We start from the raw sequence: 20710 nt of genomic DNA, 5'->3' as shown, positions 1-20710 counted from the left end.
AATAATGAGAAAAGATCAGCCAAGTGGTTAGTCAAATAAATGAATATTATTGAATCAAATGAAAGCAGCATAAATTACTGGTGTGTTTATTCCTTCACTCTCAGAATCCAATAACGTATATGGATATATAGCAGTTTATAGTTTTGTCGCTCCCATTTGTTTTATCTATGCGAATAAGACGCACATATTGAGCTAGAAAGACTCCCAAGGCGGCCTGTAGTATGGCAATGCTGCCTGTAGTATGGCAATGCTGGATTCAAGGACAGACATACATGTATTTAATATAACAGACCTACCAACAGCAAGAAGAAGAATGCTGGCCACAAAACACCCGGCTCCCACACTGAGATAATATACCCCGACACGCATCTCAGCCGGCCACAGAGGAAAGAGCGTGGCAGCGATCACTGCAATTACTGAAACAAAAGAGGACAGATTACACACACATACAAGAGTCACACAAGTACTGTGGAAACAATGGTAATAAATACCTGCCATCTATATAGTGGGACCATGTATACTCTAAGGTGCCAGCAGTCACTTCAACTGCAGCATATAATTCAAAGAAATCAAGCCAAATAGAACCTGATGTCTAACCACAGATTCACCAATCATATTTATTGTATGTTTATTTCTTTATTGAACGCTCCCCCCACCAACATATTTAGCTTTAGTTAAGTGAAAAGTTAATAAAAATAGTTTTTACCTACTATACACCATTCTGTTTCCAGAGTTGTCACCACTGTTAAGTTTCTAAGGCCTAAGCTTCGCCTGCTCCACCTTATCGCCCTATTTTTATAGCTTGGTCTCTGAAGCCATTCTTTGCTATTTTATCACTTGTCTGTACCTCATTTCATATTTACCACACATTGCTCTCTTGTCTCTTTTCTGCTGGCGCTTGTTAGTATTCCCTTTTGGTTCCCCCCTTGCCTGGTACTCCAACCTCTCAGTCTTCTATCCTCATTTTTTTACCCTTGTTTGCCCATTTATTTATCCACATAACCGTTTTGGCTCTTACTGACTATTACCCCTTAGTCTGTCCCTGCAATGCACCGGCCTCCTGACAGGATACCATTGTGGTATATTCAGCACACTATAGGTATGGGTGACTGTGGTGCAATCTTGTGGAAGATATGAGATACAGTGTTCTAAATAGAGAATTCCGCCCTGCAGAGATTGCAGAGCCAGGAGACAGTCAGGATCACAGGCACACTGCTTCCTGTTGAAATAATTGGTTAGTAGACAAATCCCAACACAAACTGATTCATGCGTATTTTTTCACAAGATGGGAGACTATAAATACTGGTCATTCTATTAAGGGCTACCTTGATATTCAACATTGTGCATGGTAGGTGCTGATGTTGCAGTCTTAATTTAACACAGTTGTGATTAAGATGTATGGTCTCAGAAATGTCTTGGGCGTTCCTGGGAGGTGGTTATGCGAATGCACGGAGATAGTCCATCTTATTGGTATGTTATGGGAGTGTTGCAGGTGTGTCACGGATAGTGGTTACAAACTCAGATGGCACAATGGCTCACGTTGACAGGGAATCTGCACCAAGCACGGGGCTGGTGCACGTTTTGATGGTGTGACTGATAGTTATATCTAAAGACTCACCAAGCGGTATTATAGCAACTAAATACAGGGGACGGCTAGTAGCAGCGTCTGTATAAAGTCGCAGAAGCAATACAGGCAAAAGACGCAGACACGGGTCCTGCAGTGTCCAATGCAAAAACAGGCCCAATCTCTTTATACTTGTCAAACATTATTACCAAACCAGAGTCAAGGGATATGTTTTCCCAAAATATTTGAAAATAAAATAAGTGTGTAAAGAGTATTTTATAGGATTGTGTGATATTCACACATTGTCATGCTTCACTTCATGGCTATAATACTGTATATTAGTGATAAATGTGAAATGGTAAACTAAACACGAATTATGTTAAACAGTTAGGGGTCTATTCACTAAGCCTTGGAGAGAAATAAAGTGGAGAAAGAAGTATCAACCAATCAGCACCTGTCATTTTTCAAACACAGCCTTTAAACTGACCATTAGGAGCTGATTGGTTGGTACTCATCTTTCTCCATTTTATCCCTCTCCAAGGCTTCGTGAATAGACCCCTCATTATCTGATTCAGAAAAAGACCATGTAATATGCTAAAAGCTGCAGGTGGTCCCTTACTGGTGGATAAGTTGGACAGTATTTTCATAAAGTTAATGAACAAGAATAGACATATTAAAGGGAGAACTGACTGAAACACTCTTCTTTTGCCATTGGATCACCTTGTATTTTATGGGTTATTGTAACAATGTAGAGATACAGTAAATTGTGAAATCCACAGCATAAAGTTACTGAACCTACTTACCAAGGATGAGGCCCATAGCAAAGGTTTTAAAATGGACTGGATCATATATCCACACATACACCTGGAAATATTTGGGAGAATTTAGAAATGAAAATAAAAAAAGTTCTAAAAATTGTAACATTTCAGAAATGACAACTTCGGAATAAAAAGAAACATAAAAAAAATTAAGAAGTCACATTTGAACCAAAAAAATCTGCTATCTAAATCACTTACATACAATAAAATTTTTTGTAGATATCAATTATATGTAAATTTACACAAAATAGGTGAGCTTGGTTAAAAAATAACCTGAATATTTGAAAGAGTATTAAAGACTGTTAAATTAAATTGGGCATAATAGAATTTCTGAATATTCTTGAATCCCACAGTTGGCTCAGCTTTTGACTAATTAAAAAGCATATATACATCAAATATTAGTGAATATACACCAAGATCTTTAAAAAAAGAAAGTTAACATTGTAACTAAGCTCGCTAAGTTTTTTGGTCTGCTACTAAAATGCATAGACCTTTTCTCATTATTCACCAAGTGTTGTATAAGATGATAATCCTACACCCAAATTTAAAGATACATTACTTTCTTACATTGGATAGATGTGTGTGTGTGTGTGTATATATATATATACACACACACATAAATATATATACACACACACATATACTAACATACATACACACAAACACACAATATAAAGATTTTGATTAGACTTCATGGTAAAACTTTCTTTGTGGCTTTCTGAAATAATGCATATAACAATGCATATAATTATCAATATTTTAATTTACTATTGACTTTGTAGTTCTAGAAAGGTACCTACTAAATACCTTTTTAGTAATTGCAACATTTATATAATAATTTGCTACAGTCTGTCCCGTCTCCAACAAACATGCACAATGGGAGATGGGGGGGCATGCCACCTGTTCAACGGCTCCCACTGTGAGGGAGACAGGACAGACCTAGTGCAGCAGTAGATGAGGACCCGGCTGCCCATCGGGAATTAGGTAGGGACTGAGTGGATTGTGAAACGGGACAAGCAGCGGTCAAAGTGGGAAAGGAGGTAGGGGGAATTTGGGCACCGGAAAAAGGGGGTGGAATGGGCGCAGACTGGGGTGACCCGGCATATGGAGCATCCTTTCACTAGTAATTTAATACATTTTAAAGAGTACTTTCCCCATTATTGTATACCTCGGGTGTGGTATTTTAGGTCAACTGTTCTCATGTTGACAAGCATATGGTCGACATGGTCAAAGTGATCATGTCTACACAAATGACATGTCGACATAATAGAATGTCGACCTAACATACCTAGTGGCGCATTGATAACTTACCTGAACCAGGCAGCAGTGCCATCTCCAACGTTGTCTTCGGGTCCTGGCAGTCATGTGAACAGTAGTTTCACTACAGACTCAGCAGTCTTTTACCCCTAACCCTCCCTCTAGTACCTAACCGTCAGCATTCTGAGAATGTCGACATTTCTGATATCGACATTCTGAGTATGTCAACATGTTGAACCAAGTTGACATTCTAGTGTCGACATTGTGAATGTCGGCAAGGTAACTGTCGACCATGTGACCAGATAACGTATAACTCATGTTTTGTTTACTAGATGCCTTTACAGTATTCATTAAGAGGCAGATGTCCAAAAGTATGTTTAATGTATTTGTGGCGACTGTGCATGTTATGTGCAGCAGTTACCGCTTCACTGCATGTATTAAAGCAGGAAAGTATTCCGACTGCGCCCCGGTTATTATTGGTGCTGCTATACCTGGATACGGTGCCGATTAGGATTAGAAAGTTCAGAACGATCCGTGGCTCTGACCATTACCATGTGCGCAGGTATCGATTTAGTCAGCTCCGGCTGTCGCTCACTCAACACCGTTTCGCTATAGTTACTCACTTTGTGTGTGGAACATCGGCCTCTGGGAAACTTAGACCGACGTATGCGCAGAATAACTGCAAGCACCAGTCACAGACATTGGTGAATTGCGCACTCCCACTTTCAAAGAGAGAAGTGAACACTCTCCCTCTTCAGCAAATGGTCCTGCTTTGCTTCAATAATGGGTGAAGCAGGGACATGCATTTTAAGATAGGCACGCTTAATACATTTGCCCCTAAATTAAATATGTGAAGATACCAGCGTTTCCATGGCAAACTTACCTCATTACCGTCCAGGAAAACCTGATCTTCGTGGGGCTCTAACTTAAACTTTCTCTTGGTTTCCTTTTTCTTAGGCGTTCCAGGAGTCTCTTCCTTGGATAAAAAATAAATTAATGAATAAACTGTAATCGTATCTTATGCAGACATAAAATGTGTTTGTATGTTTTTGCTACACTGAGCCTAATTTAAGTGTTTTGTATGATTTTATTTTTGCTTTCTATGGAAAGGTCAGAGTGGAGCTCCTGTCTGGTCCTATCTTGTTATTGGTGCCACTATTAGCCTTCAGCTACTGCAAGACATTCCTATTAAATCTCCAGACCTTGGTGACTGGGTCAACAGCAGCGCAATCTGCCAAAAATTCACTCTATTTTATACAAATATATAAACTGTACATGAGTAATAGATCCCAGATTCTGACTAGACTGGAGTTACCAAAATCACAATAGGTAATTTAGTATTTCTAAATGAGCCAGCAGGCTAATTAAATCTCTGACTTGGCGACCAGCTTTAGTGGGCTTCCTCATAGTCAAGGCTTGGGAATAACTGGGGTAATATACTTCAAATAAATAATAATAATTCAAATAAATAATAATAATAATGCTCTCACTAGACTCTGGAACATGAAAGAAGGGTTTTGTACAGGGCACGGATATTAAAAATGTAAATAATTATATTTTCTACAGACGAGTGAAACCACATAAGAGCAATATGAGAGGCGTCAAATGAGAATTAACCCCTCCCTTGCCCCATATGTAGTGTACATGTCAGTTCTTCACTGGCTACAAGGGAAAAGTTGATATCTTTTGACTCTGCTACTAAAATGCATTATTAATACAAGTGATCTGCAAGTTTTACAGTGTCCAATAACCAGAGCTGTCCTTTCTCTCAACAATGAGCTGTTATTTATTTTAATGGTTTAAACATCTTCAAATGGGGGAAAAGCTTTTCCCTTATTACACATATGCCTATCTCTCTCACTTTGCAAGACATAACCATTGCATAACACAGCACGGCCAACCAGAAGATATCGAAAACGACCCACGCAAGCGCACAATTGCCGATACACACTGAACGATCTTCACGATTTGTAATTTCCCAGCAAATTGGAACAACAAATAGTGAAGATATTGTTCTAGTGTGTACCCGGCCTAACTTTCAAAAGGCCCACACATTGCACAATCTCAGTAAGAAGATCAAATATTGCATCTGATCAAAGAGAGAGACCTATCTGTAACATATCAGCAAGCAGTGTGTAAGCTATAACAGACACGTCTGATAAAGCAAGGAATAGGGGACACCGCTGTGTTCATGATTTTTTAACAGTTACTACTACTGTACTCACTTTTTTAGTTTCCTCTTTCTCCACTTCCTTCTTCTTCTCTTTATCCTTCTTTACTTTCTCCTCCTTAGTAGTATCTTTTTTGCTCTCTCTCTTTTCTTCCTTTCCGCTATCAAGCTTTCCTTTATCTTTCTCCTTTTCTTTCTTTGGATCTTTCTCTGGCTTCATTTTCATCACTTTTAACGCACGGTGAAAGAACTGTTTCTTAAGGAGCCTTAGAATAAACAATTCTTATATTGTATGAAATAACGCATTACCTGTCACTCACTTCCTATACTGACAGCTGAAGCTCCTCCCACATTTCTACAACAATGTCTTATTGGGATCTGATGCAGGTCAAAAAGCTGTGTCTGCAGGTATCGGAGTTGCCGTGAAATCACTGGTCTTGCCCCTGTGTATAAATCAACCAATTCACACAAAGCATTTGTGCAGAGCAAGACTGCAACCCTGCAAGTTACTGCCTAGTTACATAACCACTTCCTCTTAACATGGCATCTTGTTGCAGATGGGTGAGGGAGAGGATGATCATTTTAGTTATTTAAGGTATGTTATTCAGCTCAGTAATACATAGCCTTTTGATAGACAGAGGACAGGAGCATCTACTAGTCTAGTAGATTAATTTAATAAAAAAATCAGCAGTGCTAGTAAACTGTGCGGACCAAAAGGAACATAAAAAACAGCTTATCTGTGTATATTTGATTCGTTATTATGGTCCAAGGCTTATGAAGAATTAAGTATGGTTCTTGCCAGTGTTTTGGTAATATGTGGGCAATCAGAGTATTCTGTGTTTAAGAAAGTGCTAGTGCTCACTTTTAATAAAGTGATAGTGCAAATAACAAATGTAATGTGCTTAACTGCATAGCAGATATAAATAAGTTCCTGGCGTATCTGTATAAGGTTTCCTTCTTTATAAATCTGGATTTCCTCTTTATATTGGACATTGCTTTGGAACATTGAATACTATCTTTGAAGTTTTCTTGAAGAACCCTGAAAGTATTCTGGACATAGTTAACTATTTTCGAAGAGAATCTTATTTAAAAAAACAAAAAACAAAAAAAAAAAACAAATAGCGTCACTATTATATTTGTGTCTTCTTTTGTATTAAAATCGCACGGCCTCTTCTCAAAGTGCTGGCAGCTATTCACTTAAGAGACCCATGACAAACCCACGGGCTTTAATTAACGCCGATTTGTGCCCACACCTCCAGAATGACTTCTCATTATCGTGCCGCTAAAGCTCTTCTTGCTTCGCCTACTATCGAGGTGAAGCAGGAAGCAATAACCCCAAGATGTATATTACATCTCAGGCACTGATGTAAGGGAGAGAAAAGTCCCGCCCCCCCTCTGGCGATCCCTGAAAGTCCCGCAGTGCATCTGCCTATTGCTGGTGCACTGTCTCTCACCCCTCTGGCCAGCCCCAGTGAGATTGCACAAGATCTCGCAAACATCACCAGATCTCTTACACAGCTGGAGCCCCACAGAAGCCACTGCAGGTTTGTACACATACGGGCAGGTAATCCTGCCGATATATGAAGAAACAATAAGCTACAAAAGTGCGCCGATCATTCTTGCTTAACCGCTGACTGTTTTCCATCTCCAAATAACGCCAAAATTGTTAGACGTTTACAGATACGGTAGAAAAAAAAAAAGTGATTTCCTCTTAGTTATCTGCTTTCATACATTCTAAAGATTAATGTAATGTACACTATATATATATATATATATATATATATATATATATATATACATACACACTTTTTTTGTGAATGTTAGCGCCTGTTTATTCTCTGTTGAATTACATTTCAGATTCGGTGAATCTTTTCTACATATCATCAAAGTCTGCAAATTACTGAGCTGAACAATATGCTAAAAGCAACTAAAAATCAATCCTGTTTTGGCCAGAGTGCATTAACGCATACTATAAAACTGGATGTTACTTACCTGGAATCTGGCGCTCCCTGATGCCTCTAAAACAGTCCTTCAATGGTCAGGTTTTTGGGGGAGAAATTCTTCTGTAACTAAATCTGTCCATCAAGCTATCTTATTACCTTGCACCTCTAGCAAGGGGCACTTCTTATAAATCTGCGGTTTGGCTTGCAGTCTAAGTAAAAGGAATGATCAGCACAGATTGGTGGACTCAAACACAATGGGATGACCAGCAATGTCACTGCAAATTAAATTCCCAACATACTACTCATTTGCCATTACAGTTTGTATTTTTAGGTTGTTTTAATTATGTAACCTATATTTCATAATTCTCTTCACTTACCAAGAACACATTTATAAAGACAATCGAAGGCATTAAGATTCATTATGCTGGGTATGATAAGTTAATGAATAACTATTGATACTGAAAATCATCATTTGGAAGACTCAGAACTTGCTACTTCTGTTATTTGGATGTTGTGAACGTCCTTAGGAAAATCTATAACCTTGGAAACAAATGTGTCATACTATTTCAATGAATTTTCAAGTGCTGTGGGTAGATGTCCTATTTCAAGGATCAGGAGTTATTGCAGTAAATTGTGGTACCCAGCATAAAGACTTTAGTTAAGCAAATAATTTTTAAAAACGTATTTGATTGGCTTATCCATGAAGCTTAGCACATAAAACAAGACAGTAACAGTCAATACAATCTAATAAATTAAGTAAACTGTACTGCCTGGCAGGTATCCAACATTTACTCCAGCTGGCTCACTAGCATATGAAACTGGTAATATGTATCCCTAATAATAGTGTAAACAAATCTCAATATTGTGGTCTCATCAAATCTATCAGACAGTAGTAAGCAAAATAGCTCGACTTCAATGTCAGCAGAAAACATGGCATAGATATAGTTTATCAGGTTTCCTAAGAAAGCACGAAAAATATTCTGAGACATTTCTGCACAGAAGAAAATAAGAATTTCAATACCTACAATCTTAATTTACTGATGGAGGAACAATATATTAACAGATCAATTACTGGCTAAAATTATTTTAACAATACTTGTGCGTGTTGACAGGGCACAGGAATACAATTTATATTGCTTTCAATACTTTTGTCTAAAACAGATAGAGAAAGTGAATTTCTGTCCAATGCATTGGACACTTGTCACATGTGAAGCATAGGAGGGTGGGTGTGCACTATATGAAGCAGCTGAATGGACAGAAGGGGCAGCCAATTAGCTGCCATATACACTACTACATCCACAGAGCTAAGGGAGAGTTTCCAATATTGGAGACATGAATTCTAAGTTGGGAAGGAATAATGAAGCAACTTTTGATACACTGTCACATACATTTTAATAAATATATATATATATATATATATACACATATATATATATATATATATATATATATACACACACACACAATTTTTTTTTCTCTCTAAAGGTTCCTAACGCACAGAAAGATATTGCCAACGATCTGACGGATTGGAACGATAAATCCGCAATATCGTTCCGTGTGTATGCACGATATCGTTGCATTGCACGCTCCTGTGTAGTCATCAGTCGCCTAGCCTGATCTCTCTGCATGTTCAAAAGATCAGACGAAGCAGCCGATGATCCAATGCAGCGCTATGCTGGGGGGGGGGCTGCATATCGGGCGGTTGAGCACCGGATCGCCCGATATGTTGGCCCTGGGATCGGTCACATCAGTGCCTACACATCGTACCAGGTGTAAGCACCTTTAGACTTTTAATACAGAGAAATAAAACCTGACCAAACAGGTCGCTAGGTGACCACTTTATGTCCTCTGTTTAGATGACTGAACATACCTGTTACAAAATTCAACCACAGACTCCCTGTTTGTGAATAAGGCTTCTTCCCCTTTTTTTGCTTTTGCCCATTTTGAATCCAGGAGACAATCCACAGCCTTGGAAGCTGGAAAACAATGGAACAATGCATTACTGATTGGCAAGTTAAATAAAAACAATAAAAAAAAAAAACGAGAGTAAGAAAATCTATAAATGAATTCACATAGGAAATATCAATTTATTGAGAACACCACTTCCATCTTAAATAGGACCCACTGCCTTTTCGTTAAATGGATTTTAGTGAAAACGACAAAACAAGTGAAACACGAAATATAAACTAGCAAATATGGCCTGGTGTAAATTTCTATTAGGACAGAACAAGTATAATTTGTGATCGCCCGTACACTTGCTGCAGAAGCACAGCTCAACTGGCACATGTAAATGCCTGCCCAGTTGTGATGTCAGTCAAGACACATCAGGCCAACTATAAGTGTGAATGCACTTACCAATCGTCAAATCGGACAGCTGATCCGTCGCCCTAGTGTGTACCCAACTTAAGCCTGCTCAGACTTGTGCAGGACCATGCCTTCCAATAGAGGAGACTCATGTCTCATACTGTATCTTGCCATAGATGGTGGCTACAAAGTTCTCATCGCATCACCTGGCCTCCACACTTTCCTCTCCCCACCCCGCTCAGAACTACGGTCACCAGCTGCTTGGGAGTAAGGAGTAGTAAAAAGTGTAAAGAGAAAAGTGGCCTCTCTCTCATTCACTGTACTAGTGACCTGTGTGTTGGAAGTGCAGCAGAAAAGCAGGGAATGCTCCAAGACATGGGGACAAATTTGACAAATCTGGCAGTTTGGTAAATCTACATTGCACAGCCACTAGAAGATAGACACACATGAGGTGAGGGGAGCACAGTAGCTCTGGCTGCAAAATGTAAGGGTCTGCAATGTACTTTAGCCTTCTATCTCTCTCTTTAGTGCTGATCTGTAAATATATACTTTCAGCTGCCACTGTTTCTATACAGATAGACGCTGTGGTTGGCTTCCGGAACCATTAACGCGTCATGCTGAAAAGAGATTTGCATTGTGTACTCTGAGCTGTTTATCATTTTAATTATTTTTTCCCCGCACCTTCCCAAATGGACGATGACAGGATGAACATATCAGGAAAGTTTATTATAACAGCAATTTTATTTTTGTTTCTTAAACGGGGTAAATTCAAATAATTATTTTGAGGGATATTCTTTCTATATTCAGGAATGGGGACAATAATATTTATAACTTTACATTGGTGGACAATATTCTATTTAGAATTGGTAGTGTGCACTTGTGGAACTGCAAGTATTCACTAGCAGCCATTTGCATGTTGGTGCATGAGTAGTCTTACAAGCACCAGCATGCAACAGTCATGGGCTTTTAGTGCAAGCCAGTACTTGCAATACCACAATAGTATGCATTAGAATTTCACAGTTTTTCCATGGTAACCAACAGGCAGATATAAAAGGAGGGGCCCAGTAAAACTGAACATTGGGGCCCAATCATTTATTAGGCTCCCACACTTAAGGACTGGGCCCGATGCGGATTAGTCTGGCCTGTTAGTATGGGAAGGTTTCTTTTTCTTCTTTCCTTCTATTATCTTGCGGTTTTCAATCACATTCTTTGATGCGCAGTTTATATCAGAGTTATTTCTTTTCATAGCTTTTGAATATATGGTACCATGTTTATATTATGCGAGTCTTTATAGGAAGTAATAGTTATCCTTAACTAGTGTTCCCACTGGGCTGTTCAGCGGGGCGCAGTGCCCTGCCCAGTTTTAACATAGCAGTGTCCCGCGGGTGGGAAAAAATATGAGCTATGGTAAGAACTTACCCTTGTTATCTCTATTTCTACGAAGTCCATAGGGTTCCACAGGATACCTTGGGGTATAGGTGATGACGTCAGTCTTCAGGCACCACAGAGTTAAAGTTTTCAGCCTCCCAGGATGCATCTGGGTCCCTCTCCTATACCCCGCCCCCGGGCCAAGGCATCTCAGTTATGTCACAAGCCATAGGCCGGAGGAGGAGAAGAAAGAGAGAGAAGAAAAAAATCTGGACACTCACAAGAATCACATTCTCACCATAGGGAGACGGAAAAACCGGTGACCAGAATAAAGCCCATCTGCAGTACAGGTGCGACAGGGCGGGAGTCCTGTGGAACCCTATGGACTTCGTAGAAATAGAGATAACAAGGGTAAGTTCTTACCATATCTCATATTTTCTACTTCAGGGTCCATAGGGTATCCACAGGATACCTTGGGGATGTCCCAAAGCAGTATCCTTTAAGGGTGGGGACGCTCCTGTGCTGAGAGGAGAATCCGCCGCCCGAAGGAAGCATCCTGAGAGGCAAAGATGTCAAAAGCGTAATACCTCACAAAGGTATTGACAGAAGACTACGTAGCAGCCTTGCAGATCTGAACTGCTAGCTGCAAACGAAGGACCCACAGACCTAGTGGAATGAGCCCTCACCAAGGAGGGAACTGGAAGACCTTCATGAAGATAAGCTTCTGAAATTGCCATACGAATCCAGCCTGCCAAAGTTTACTTTGAAGCAGGCCAACCCTTTTTACGGAAGCCATAGAGGACAAACAAGGCGTCCGACTTCCTAAAAGAAGAAGTGCGGTCAACATAAATTCTCAATGCCCGCACAACATCCCAAGTGGCGTCACCCACTGAAAGTCCAGGTGAATTGAAAGCTGGCACAACAATTTCTTCATTGATGTGAAAACTGGATACCACTTCGGGAAGGAATCCCGGACGAGTGCGAAGTACGGCCCTATTCCTATGAAAAATCAGAAAAGGGGGTCTACAAGAGAGAACCCCTAAATCCGAAATCCGTCTGGCCGAGGCAATGGCCAGAAGGAATATGGTTTCAGCTGTAAGCCATTTAAAGTCCACTGAGTCCAGTGGTTCAAACGGCGGCCCCTAGACAACTCTCAGGACCACAGCCCAATTCCAAGGCGCCACCAGTGGAACAAAAAGGTGGCTGAATGCGAAGAACACCTCGCATAAAGGTGTGCACATCAGAGAGCGCAAGCAATCCTACGATGAAACCAGACTGACAGGGCAGACACCTGCACTTTCAGAGAAGCCAGGCAAAGCCCATGATCCAGTCCAGCCTGTAGGAAAGCCAACACCCTAGACAGGCGGAACTCCCTAAGGGAATACCCTCTAGGTCTACACCACCGGAAGAAAGTATGCCACACACGATGGTAGATTCTTGCCGAGGAAGGTTTACGAGCTCTTAGTATGGTTTGCACCACGGAGCTAGAAAAACCCTCTGGACCTTAGCATGACCGTTTCAACAGCCACACCGAGTCAGGTCCGGGTGAAGACAAGGACCCTATGACAGCAGATTCGGTCGTAATGGTAACCTCAGAGGAACGTCTACTGACAGACTCTGGAGGTCGGAGAACCAGTGCTGTCTGGGCCACTCGGAAGCTATCAACAGTAGCGTACCTCCTTCTTGATTTGAATTTCCGTAATACCCGCGGAAGAAGGGAAAACGGAGGGAAAAGGTAGGCAAACGGGAACGTCTACTAGACGGACAGGACATACACCAGAGACGCCTTTTCGTTTCATGTTCGAGACCCGTACACCGGCAACTTGTTGTTGTGCCGGGACGCCATGAGGTCTATCTCTGGAAGACCCCACTTGTCCACCAGACTCCGAAAGACGTCCTGGTATAAAGACCACTCTCCCGGTTCCTCCTTGCTGGTTTAAATAGGCCACCGTGGTGGCGTTGTCCGACGGGACCTGCACAGGGTGACCCTGGAGAACCGGCTGTGCCCGCTGGAGAGCTCTTGACACCGCATGGAGCTCCGAAATGTTTATTGGAAGCTCCGCTACCGCCCGAGTCCACCTGCCCTGAAACAAGTGTGGACCCATGACAGCTCCCCAGCACCGGAGACTGGCGTCCGTTGTTAACAGGACCCAGTTCGCCACCCAGAACGGGTGACCCTTGTTGAGGTGGGTCGTCTGCAAACACCAGGTTAGAGACAGGCGAACATCCGGAGTGAGCCCCATCGTCTGGGACTTGAGACACTGAGGCAATCCATTCCATGTGGACCGGATCAATAGCAGCAGAGGTTTGGAGTGAAATTGGACGTACTCCACCATGTCGAATACCGACACCATTGAGCCCAATAACCTCTTTGCCAAGTGTATCGACACTCGACGACACTGCAGACAACTGCGCACCCTCAACTACAAAGCAAGGATCTTTTCCACCATCACAAAGATCCACTGCTGCCTGGAGTCCAATAAGGCCCCGAGGTGCAGGATCCTCTGAGACGGGGTGAGAGTGGACCTCTGCCAGTTTGTCAACCAGCCGTGACGTTGCAGTACCGCAATCGTCAGATCCAGATGGTGTAAAAGAAGCTCTGGAGACCCCGTTATCAACAGGAGGTCGTCCAGATAAGGCAACAGTCGGACTCCCTGCATCCGCAGGAGAGCCGCCATGACCTTGGTGAATACCCGTGGAGCAGTCACCAGGCCAAAAGGCAGTGCCCAGAACTGGAAATGTTCGTTGCAGATTGCCAATCTGAGGAACTGCTGATGGCGCAAAAGAATAGGGACATGCAGGTAAGCGTCCTGGATGTCCAATGACACCATGTAGTCCCCAGGTTCCAGTGCCAGAATAATGGACCGCAGGGTCTCCATCCGAAACAGAGGCACCCTCAAGGACTTGCTGAGGACCTTTAGGTTTAGTATTGAACGGTAAGACCCATTGGGTTTCTGCACCAAAAATAGAATGGAATAGAAACCCAGGCCCCTCTGGGAAATTGGAACATGCACTGCGACCAGCACCGGGCGAACTGAGGCAGGCGCCCCCACTTTGGGGTCCCCCAAAAGGAGGCCTGGACCGTCAGGCTGCAGGTTTGTTATCTGACCTAGGAGCCGGACGTCTGGTACTCCAGACCTGTTTCTTGGGCTTGGACAATTTCTTGGCCCCAGCCTGCCGTGGAAAGGACTGTACTTTAGGCCTACCTTGGGCCCTGTGAGGCCAAAAGGACGACCCACCAGCACTAGAAGGAATCGTAGCAGACAGAAGACATGCAGATTTTGCTGCTGCCAACGTAACAACAATTTTGTCCAGATCTGGACCAAATAGTACCTGTCCAGACCTTCTAATCCCTTTTTGGAATCCGCGTCCGCTTTCCAAGAACGCAACCATAAGGTGCGATGAGCAGCCACAGCTGCAGAGGAGATCCTAGAGGTGAGCATACAAATATCTAAGGCCGCTTCATTAATGTAAGTGGCCGAGTCTCGGAGATTGCCCACCAACTCGGTCTGTTCGGCCGAACAGTCAGAGTCCAAAGACGTCTCCAAATTATCCGCCCAGCGCTCCATAGCTCTGGCTACCCAACACACGGCCAGAGCCGGTCTGGATGCTTCCCTGCAAGGGAATAAACAGATTTGAGGCAGATCTCCACCTTGCGGTCAGTGACATCCTTCAAGGATGACATCGAAGGCATAGGCAACGTGGCACTTTTGACTAGGCGTGTGACATGTGAATCCACTTGCGTAGGGGATTCCCGCTTAGAAAAATAATTGACCGCAAACGGATAAGCCACGGCTAAGCGTCTCTGGGGCTGAAACCGTTTACCTGGATTTTTCCACGCCTCCTCTAAATGATCCACTAATTGATCAGAAAGAGGGAACACCGTAGCCTCACCCTTAATATCCTTAAAAAGGCATATATGAATGTGGCCCCCAAAGGATCAATATCCTCAATAACTAAAGCCGAGCGGACCGCTCGAATAAGACCAGGGATATATAAACCTTGGACTTAGCGTCCGGCTCTTTGGTACGGAGAGGTTCTTGGTCAGATAGATCCAGAATCTCCCCATGATCTGACGTCTCATCGTCATCCCCATAAGGAGCAGATAAAGACGCCACCGGCCGTTATGAGGCCGCAACACAGACTCCCCCTGTAAAACATCGGACAAATGCTGAACCGATGTAGTTAAGAGTATTAACCCACGCAGGCTCCGGAGAAACCTGGGAAGGGACAGGGAGACTGTGGGGTACCATCAATTGTCTCGGGAACTCCCGCATGGGTGACGACACCACTGACTGCTGGGACAAACCCGTCTGGGTAAACGCAGGTGGCGGAGCTAGCTGGCCCACAAGGGTTGTAAGCGCCTTAGCGAAACAAGCCCAGGGAGGTTCCTGTACCGGGACCGTGACCATAATCGGCCGTGACAGTGCCAGGCACTGGGGGCATAACCCCTCCGCGTTACCCTCCCCCTCCGCTATTGGTACCTTACATTTAGTACACATGAGCTGGAGAGGAAAATCAGTCTCAGACATGATGGTAAGTATGTGACACTCACACCTATACGTATTGGTATAGTGTGAATAACACCCTGCACACCGCGCACCGCAAGAGCTTTGAGCAGAGCAAGATCAGGGACAGTAATAAAGCTGACAGTAGAAAGTGAAAGTACAGACAGCAGGCTAGCAGTTCAGTCACATACAATGCAGAAGAAACAAATCCCTGCACTATTAGCGCTGATTCTCAACTACTCAGACCCTCAGGCTGGTAGGACTCAGCGCTGCATACACTGACCTGTGATAAACAGAGGAGAGGTATGCTGGGGGACCCAGACCGCAATGCCACCGCTCACAGGCTTCCAGCAGTGTTCACCATGCTTTAAAGATGGCCACCGAGGAGCAGAAGATGAAGGAGGCCGGCCTGGGGAGGACAGCTGACACACTGTGGCCAATCAGGCAGAGCAGAGAGGCTGTGTGCAGCAGGGGAGGCGCCGGCTGTGAGACAGGGAAAGCGCGCTCCCCTGGCATGCATTTAACCCCTGGGACGCCGCAGCGCATGCCGCTCAGCAGCGGCCCGCTGTCCCATGGGGTAGTGGAAGCGCAGGTTGGTCGCCTGGCTCCACGCTGCAGCCAGTCCCCAGGGAGCCCCTTGCCTGGGGACTCAGGACCATGTGACCAGCGGGGACCCACCGCGGGACCCCGCTGCTTACCTGCATCCCCTTGGATCCGGCTATGGTCCAAAACATCTGGAGACACCGCTAGCCGTGACCCCAGATGTCTACCAGCATCCCCGGATCAGTACCGGCGTTCTGGTACCGGCGGGGTGTAGGGGAGACGGCATGGACGTCAGTACTGACTGTCCATGCTGTACTCCCAGATGTGCAGCCAGCGCTGCCTTTAAAAGAAACTTCAGGGGCTCTTCATAGCCCCCCTCTGCACAGTGCCTCCGACTCCGGCCAGGCACCGACGAAACTGAGATGCCTTGGCCCGGGGGCGGGGTATAGGAGAGGGACCCAGATGCATCCTGGGAGGCTGAAAACTTTAACTCTGTGGTGCCTGAAGACTGACGTCATCACCTATACCCCAAGGTATCCTGTGGATACCCTATGGACCCTGAAGTAGAAATAAGAGTTATAGTATAACATACCTGAGTTAACTCTTTTTCTTTGAGGTTCTTAGGGTCAACAAGATCTACCTTGGGGTATGTAGTTGGAGTGATCCATTGCACCAAACAGCTTACAGCTTTGAAGCTCCCAGCATGCACTGGTCCTCCTCCCTATATACCCCGCCCCCAGCCACAGGTATTCAGTTTGTAAACAACCCTAACGGCAAGAGACGGACAGTGGAGAAGGAAGTACAATGTACACAAGAAACACTTTCAAAACACGGAGGGAATCCGTGATACAAAAAGAAAGTCACAGGTCCCAACTGAGGCCAAGTGCGTCAGGATGTGTGCCCTGCGGACCTCGAAGAAAAAAAAAGTTAACAGAGGTATGTTATACCATAACTCTGATTTTCTTCTACAGGGTCCATAGAGTTCACAGGATCTACCTTAGAGACATCCTAAAGCAGTTCCCTTAAGTGTAGGGACACTCCTGAGCAGAGAGGAGAATCCGCCGCCCAAAGGAAGCATCCTGGGAGGCAAAAGCATCAAACGCATAGAATTTGATAAAAGGTATGGATGGAAGACCAAGCGGCCGCCTTGCACAGCTGTTCAGCCGAGGCGCTCTGTCTAACCACCCATGATGGTCCCACAGACCGAGTAGAATGTGCTGTTACCTTGTTCGAGACAGCGAGATCAGCTTGTGTATAGACCTGAGAAATAGTCATACGCAGCCAGCGAGCCAAAGTCTGCTTGTTAGCTGGCCAGCCTCGTTTTTGTGAAAACCATATAACACAAAGAGCGCATCTGATTTCCTAATGGAGTTGGTACGATCCACGTATATACGCAGAGCTTGGACCACATCCAGTGAATCTTCATCCCTAGAAAGGTCTGAAGACTTAAAAGGCAGGTACTACAATCTCCTCGTTCATATGAAACGGGATACCACCTTTGGAAGGGAACCCTTCTAGTACAGAGGACAGCTCTATTTTGATGAAATATTAAATATGGAGAGCGACATGACAGTGCTGCCAAATCAGAAACTCTGAGAGCTGAGGAAATAGCGAGAAGAAAAAGTGTCTTCGCTGTCAACCATCTAAGGTCCACCTTATCCAAGGGTTCAAAGGGAGCAACTTGCAATGCCCTGAGAACCAAATATAAATACCACCGTGCCACCAGAGGTAAAAACGGAGGTTGCAGCCCCCTGCAAATACGTTCTAACATCTGGCAGGAGAGCAATTCTTTGCTGGAACCAAACTGACAATACAGAAACCTGAACTCTCAAGGTAGCTAGGCGAAGACCAACACAGCCTGAAGAGAAAAGCAAGCACTCGTGAGACCTTGAAGACCTTAGGGTCATAATTTCTGTGGGAACACCAAAGAAAAAATGAATGCCAAATCCTGTGATAGATGTGGGCAGAAGCAGGCTTCCTTGGCCTTAGCATCGTCTGCATCACAGAAGTAGAGAAACCCTTCACCTTTAAGACGAAAGACTCAAGAGCCATGCCATTAAAGCCACCCGAGGTAAATCCAGATATAGGCAGGGACCCTGCACTAACAAATCTGGTCATAAAGGCAGTGGAAGTGGACTGTCTATGGATACACGTCAGATCTGCGAACCAATGTCTCCTGGGCCAGGCAGGAGCTATTATTATTATCCTGTCACCTTCCTGCTTGAACTTTCTGACCACCCTTGGGAGGAGGGAGATTGGAGGAAACTAGTATGCCAACCTGAAGTCCCACCTCATCGCCAGAGTGTCCACAAAGGTGGCTTAGGGGTCCTTTGTCCTGGACCCGTACCTGGGGACCTTGTGGTTGTGGCGTGACACCATGAGGTCTACGTCCGGTAATCCTCACCTGTCCACCAGGATTTGAAAGACGAGCCCATTCTTCGGCATGTATGACCTGGCGACACAGCAACGGGAATTATGACTCCTGACCTCAGGAGAGCCCCAACAGCCTCCCGGAAGGCCAAAGACCTGACCGGGTCTAAAGGAAGGGTTGTACAACAAACCTCTGAGGAGGATGCCTCAGGAACATGATGGCGTATCCATGAGAGACCACCTCTCGAACCCAGGCATCTGCAGTCATCTGATGCCAGGCATGAAAAAACTGTAGAAGTCGGCCTCCAATCCTGAGACCCCCCCAGGGGGAGACCCGCCCCATCAGACAGTGGGCTTATCGTCCAGGTTGGAAGCAGGATGTCTGGTTGACCATTGACCAGGATTTCTTGGTCTGCGGTTTCCTGTGGGAATTATCCAGTCTAGAGTAAGACTGCCCCTTTGTCCTACTCTGTGAGATGATGACTGCCTATACTTAGGGGTAGTCGTAGATGGCAACCCCGCAGACTTAGATGTCGCAAGAGAAGACACGATGTCATCCAGCTCTGGTCCAAACAGTACCTTCCCAACAAAAGGCAAAGACTCCAGGGCCTTTCTGGACCGTATATCCGCCTTCCAGGTCTTTAGCCAAAGGGTTCTTCGAGCTGCAACCGAAGTTGCTGATACCTTAGAAGCCAAGATACCTGCATCAATTACCGCTTCCCCCATATACATAGCTGCTTCTTGCATCTGACTGAGATAAGACGGCAATTCTCTGTAGCATTCGGCATGCTATCCTCCAGAGACTTTGTTCATTCTTCCATAGCTTTGGCTACCCAAGCTACAACCATAGCTGGTCTGGTAATAGCTCCAGATAATGAAAACACTGATTTTAAATAGTTATCAAGTTTTCTATCTGTAACCTCTTTTAATGAGGATGCTGCAGGAATGGGTAATGTAGAGCTCTAGATCAATCCAGTTACATGAGCATCTACCGATGGAGGAACTTCCCATTTGTTACATTCACCAAGTGCAACTGGGTATCGAGAGGTTCCTTGTAGCATGGAAACGCTTACTTGGGAGTTCACCATGCTTCAGACATGAGATTCGTCAGTTGTTCAGACTGAGTAAAATAATCTCTAGCCACCTTCTGACGCCTAAAGACCGGAGTCTTAGATTTCGGCGGAACCTCCGCTTCCTCTATACTGAGGACAGATCTAACCACTCTCACCAGAGAGGGGACATCCACAGAGGATTGATGGTATTCTTCCACTGAGTAAGACCCCAAACTCTGAGTATCAGAGTGTGATGAGGAGGTTGAGTCAGAATCCTGAGGCAACGTCTGAAGAGAACCTCTCTTATGCCCCTGCTTCACTGCCACTGGTCTATTCGCCTGCACCTGCTGAGGTCCTATAGACGGTAGCATACCCTGACTAGAGTGAGCAGAAGAACCAAACCAATAGGGTTTCATGGGGGACATATACATAGAAGAATGCAAATGCTGTGGACACCCCATAGCAAAAGGCAGTATCGTGGCAGGAGCACGAGACGTGCAGCCCTGTCCACCATATACGGCAAAACCTGAGACCAAGAGGCCACCCAGGGTGGTTCTTGTGCTGGTGCAGGTGTACGAGATAGTAAAGGTGGCTGTTTACAACAGACACCACACAACCCATCTTGAACAAAATCCTGCTCAGACAGGCCTGCCAAACAGGCTTTACATGACTTCAGCACAGGTGTCACATCCTTCTCTCCTTTACCTTTAGACATGGCAATGTGTAACAGGTATAAGGTATTAAGTATAAATGCAATGTGACTTAACACAAATGAAAAACCCCACATACCTTCAGAGGGATGAGGAGAAACAC

General features: G+C 44.4%; 1 protein-coding gene across 2 annotated transcripts in view; it reads right to left on the bottom strand.

The window, feature by feature from the left end:
• The window catches only part of SEC62 (SEC62 preprotein translocation factor), a 38959-nt gene that overhangs the window by 5592 nt on the left and 12657 nt on the right, over positions 1 to 20710 (bottom strand). For both annotated transcript variants that reach the window (XR_015871630.1, XM_088452378.1), the window contains exons 3-7: positions 9623 to 9728; positions 5865 to 6075; positions 4523 to 4615; positions 2368 to 2428; positions 297 to 416 (exon numbers count right to left, since the gene is read on the bottom strand). Coding sequence is in view for 1 of the 2 variants with exons in the window: in XM_088452378.1 (XP_088308504.1) it covers positions 297 to 416; positions 2368 to 2428; positions 4523 to 4615; positions 5865 to 6075; positions 9623 to 9728 (591 nt within the window). In the remaining variant the exon portion in view is untranslated. The remainder of the gene's footprint in view (positions 1 to 296; positions 417 to 2367; positions 2429 to 4522; positions 4616 to 5864; positions 6076 to 9622; positions 9729 to 20710) is intronic.

Source organism: Taudactylus pleione, unplaced genomic scaffold, assembly GCF_031769625.1.
Source record: "Taudactylus pleione unplaced genomic scaffold, aTauple2 ptg000037l, whole genome shotgun sequence".
NCBI classification, from domain to species: Eukaryota; Metazoa; Chordata; class Amphibia; order Anura; family Myobatrachidae; genus Taudactylus; species Taudactylus pleione.
This window is presented reverse-complemented; position numbering and strand designations above follow the sequence as displayed.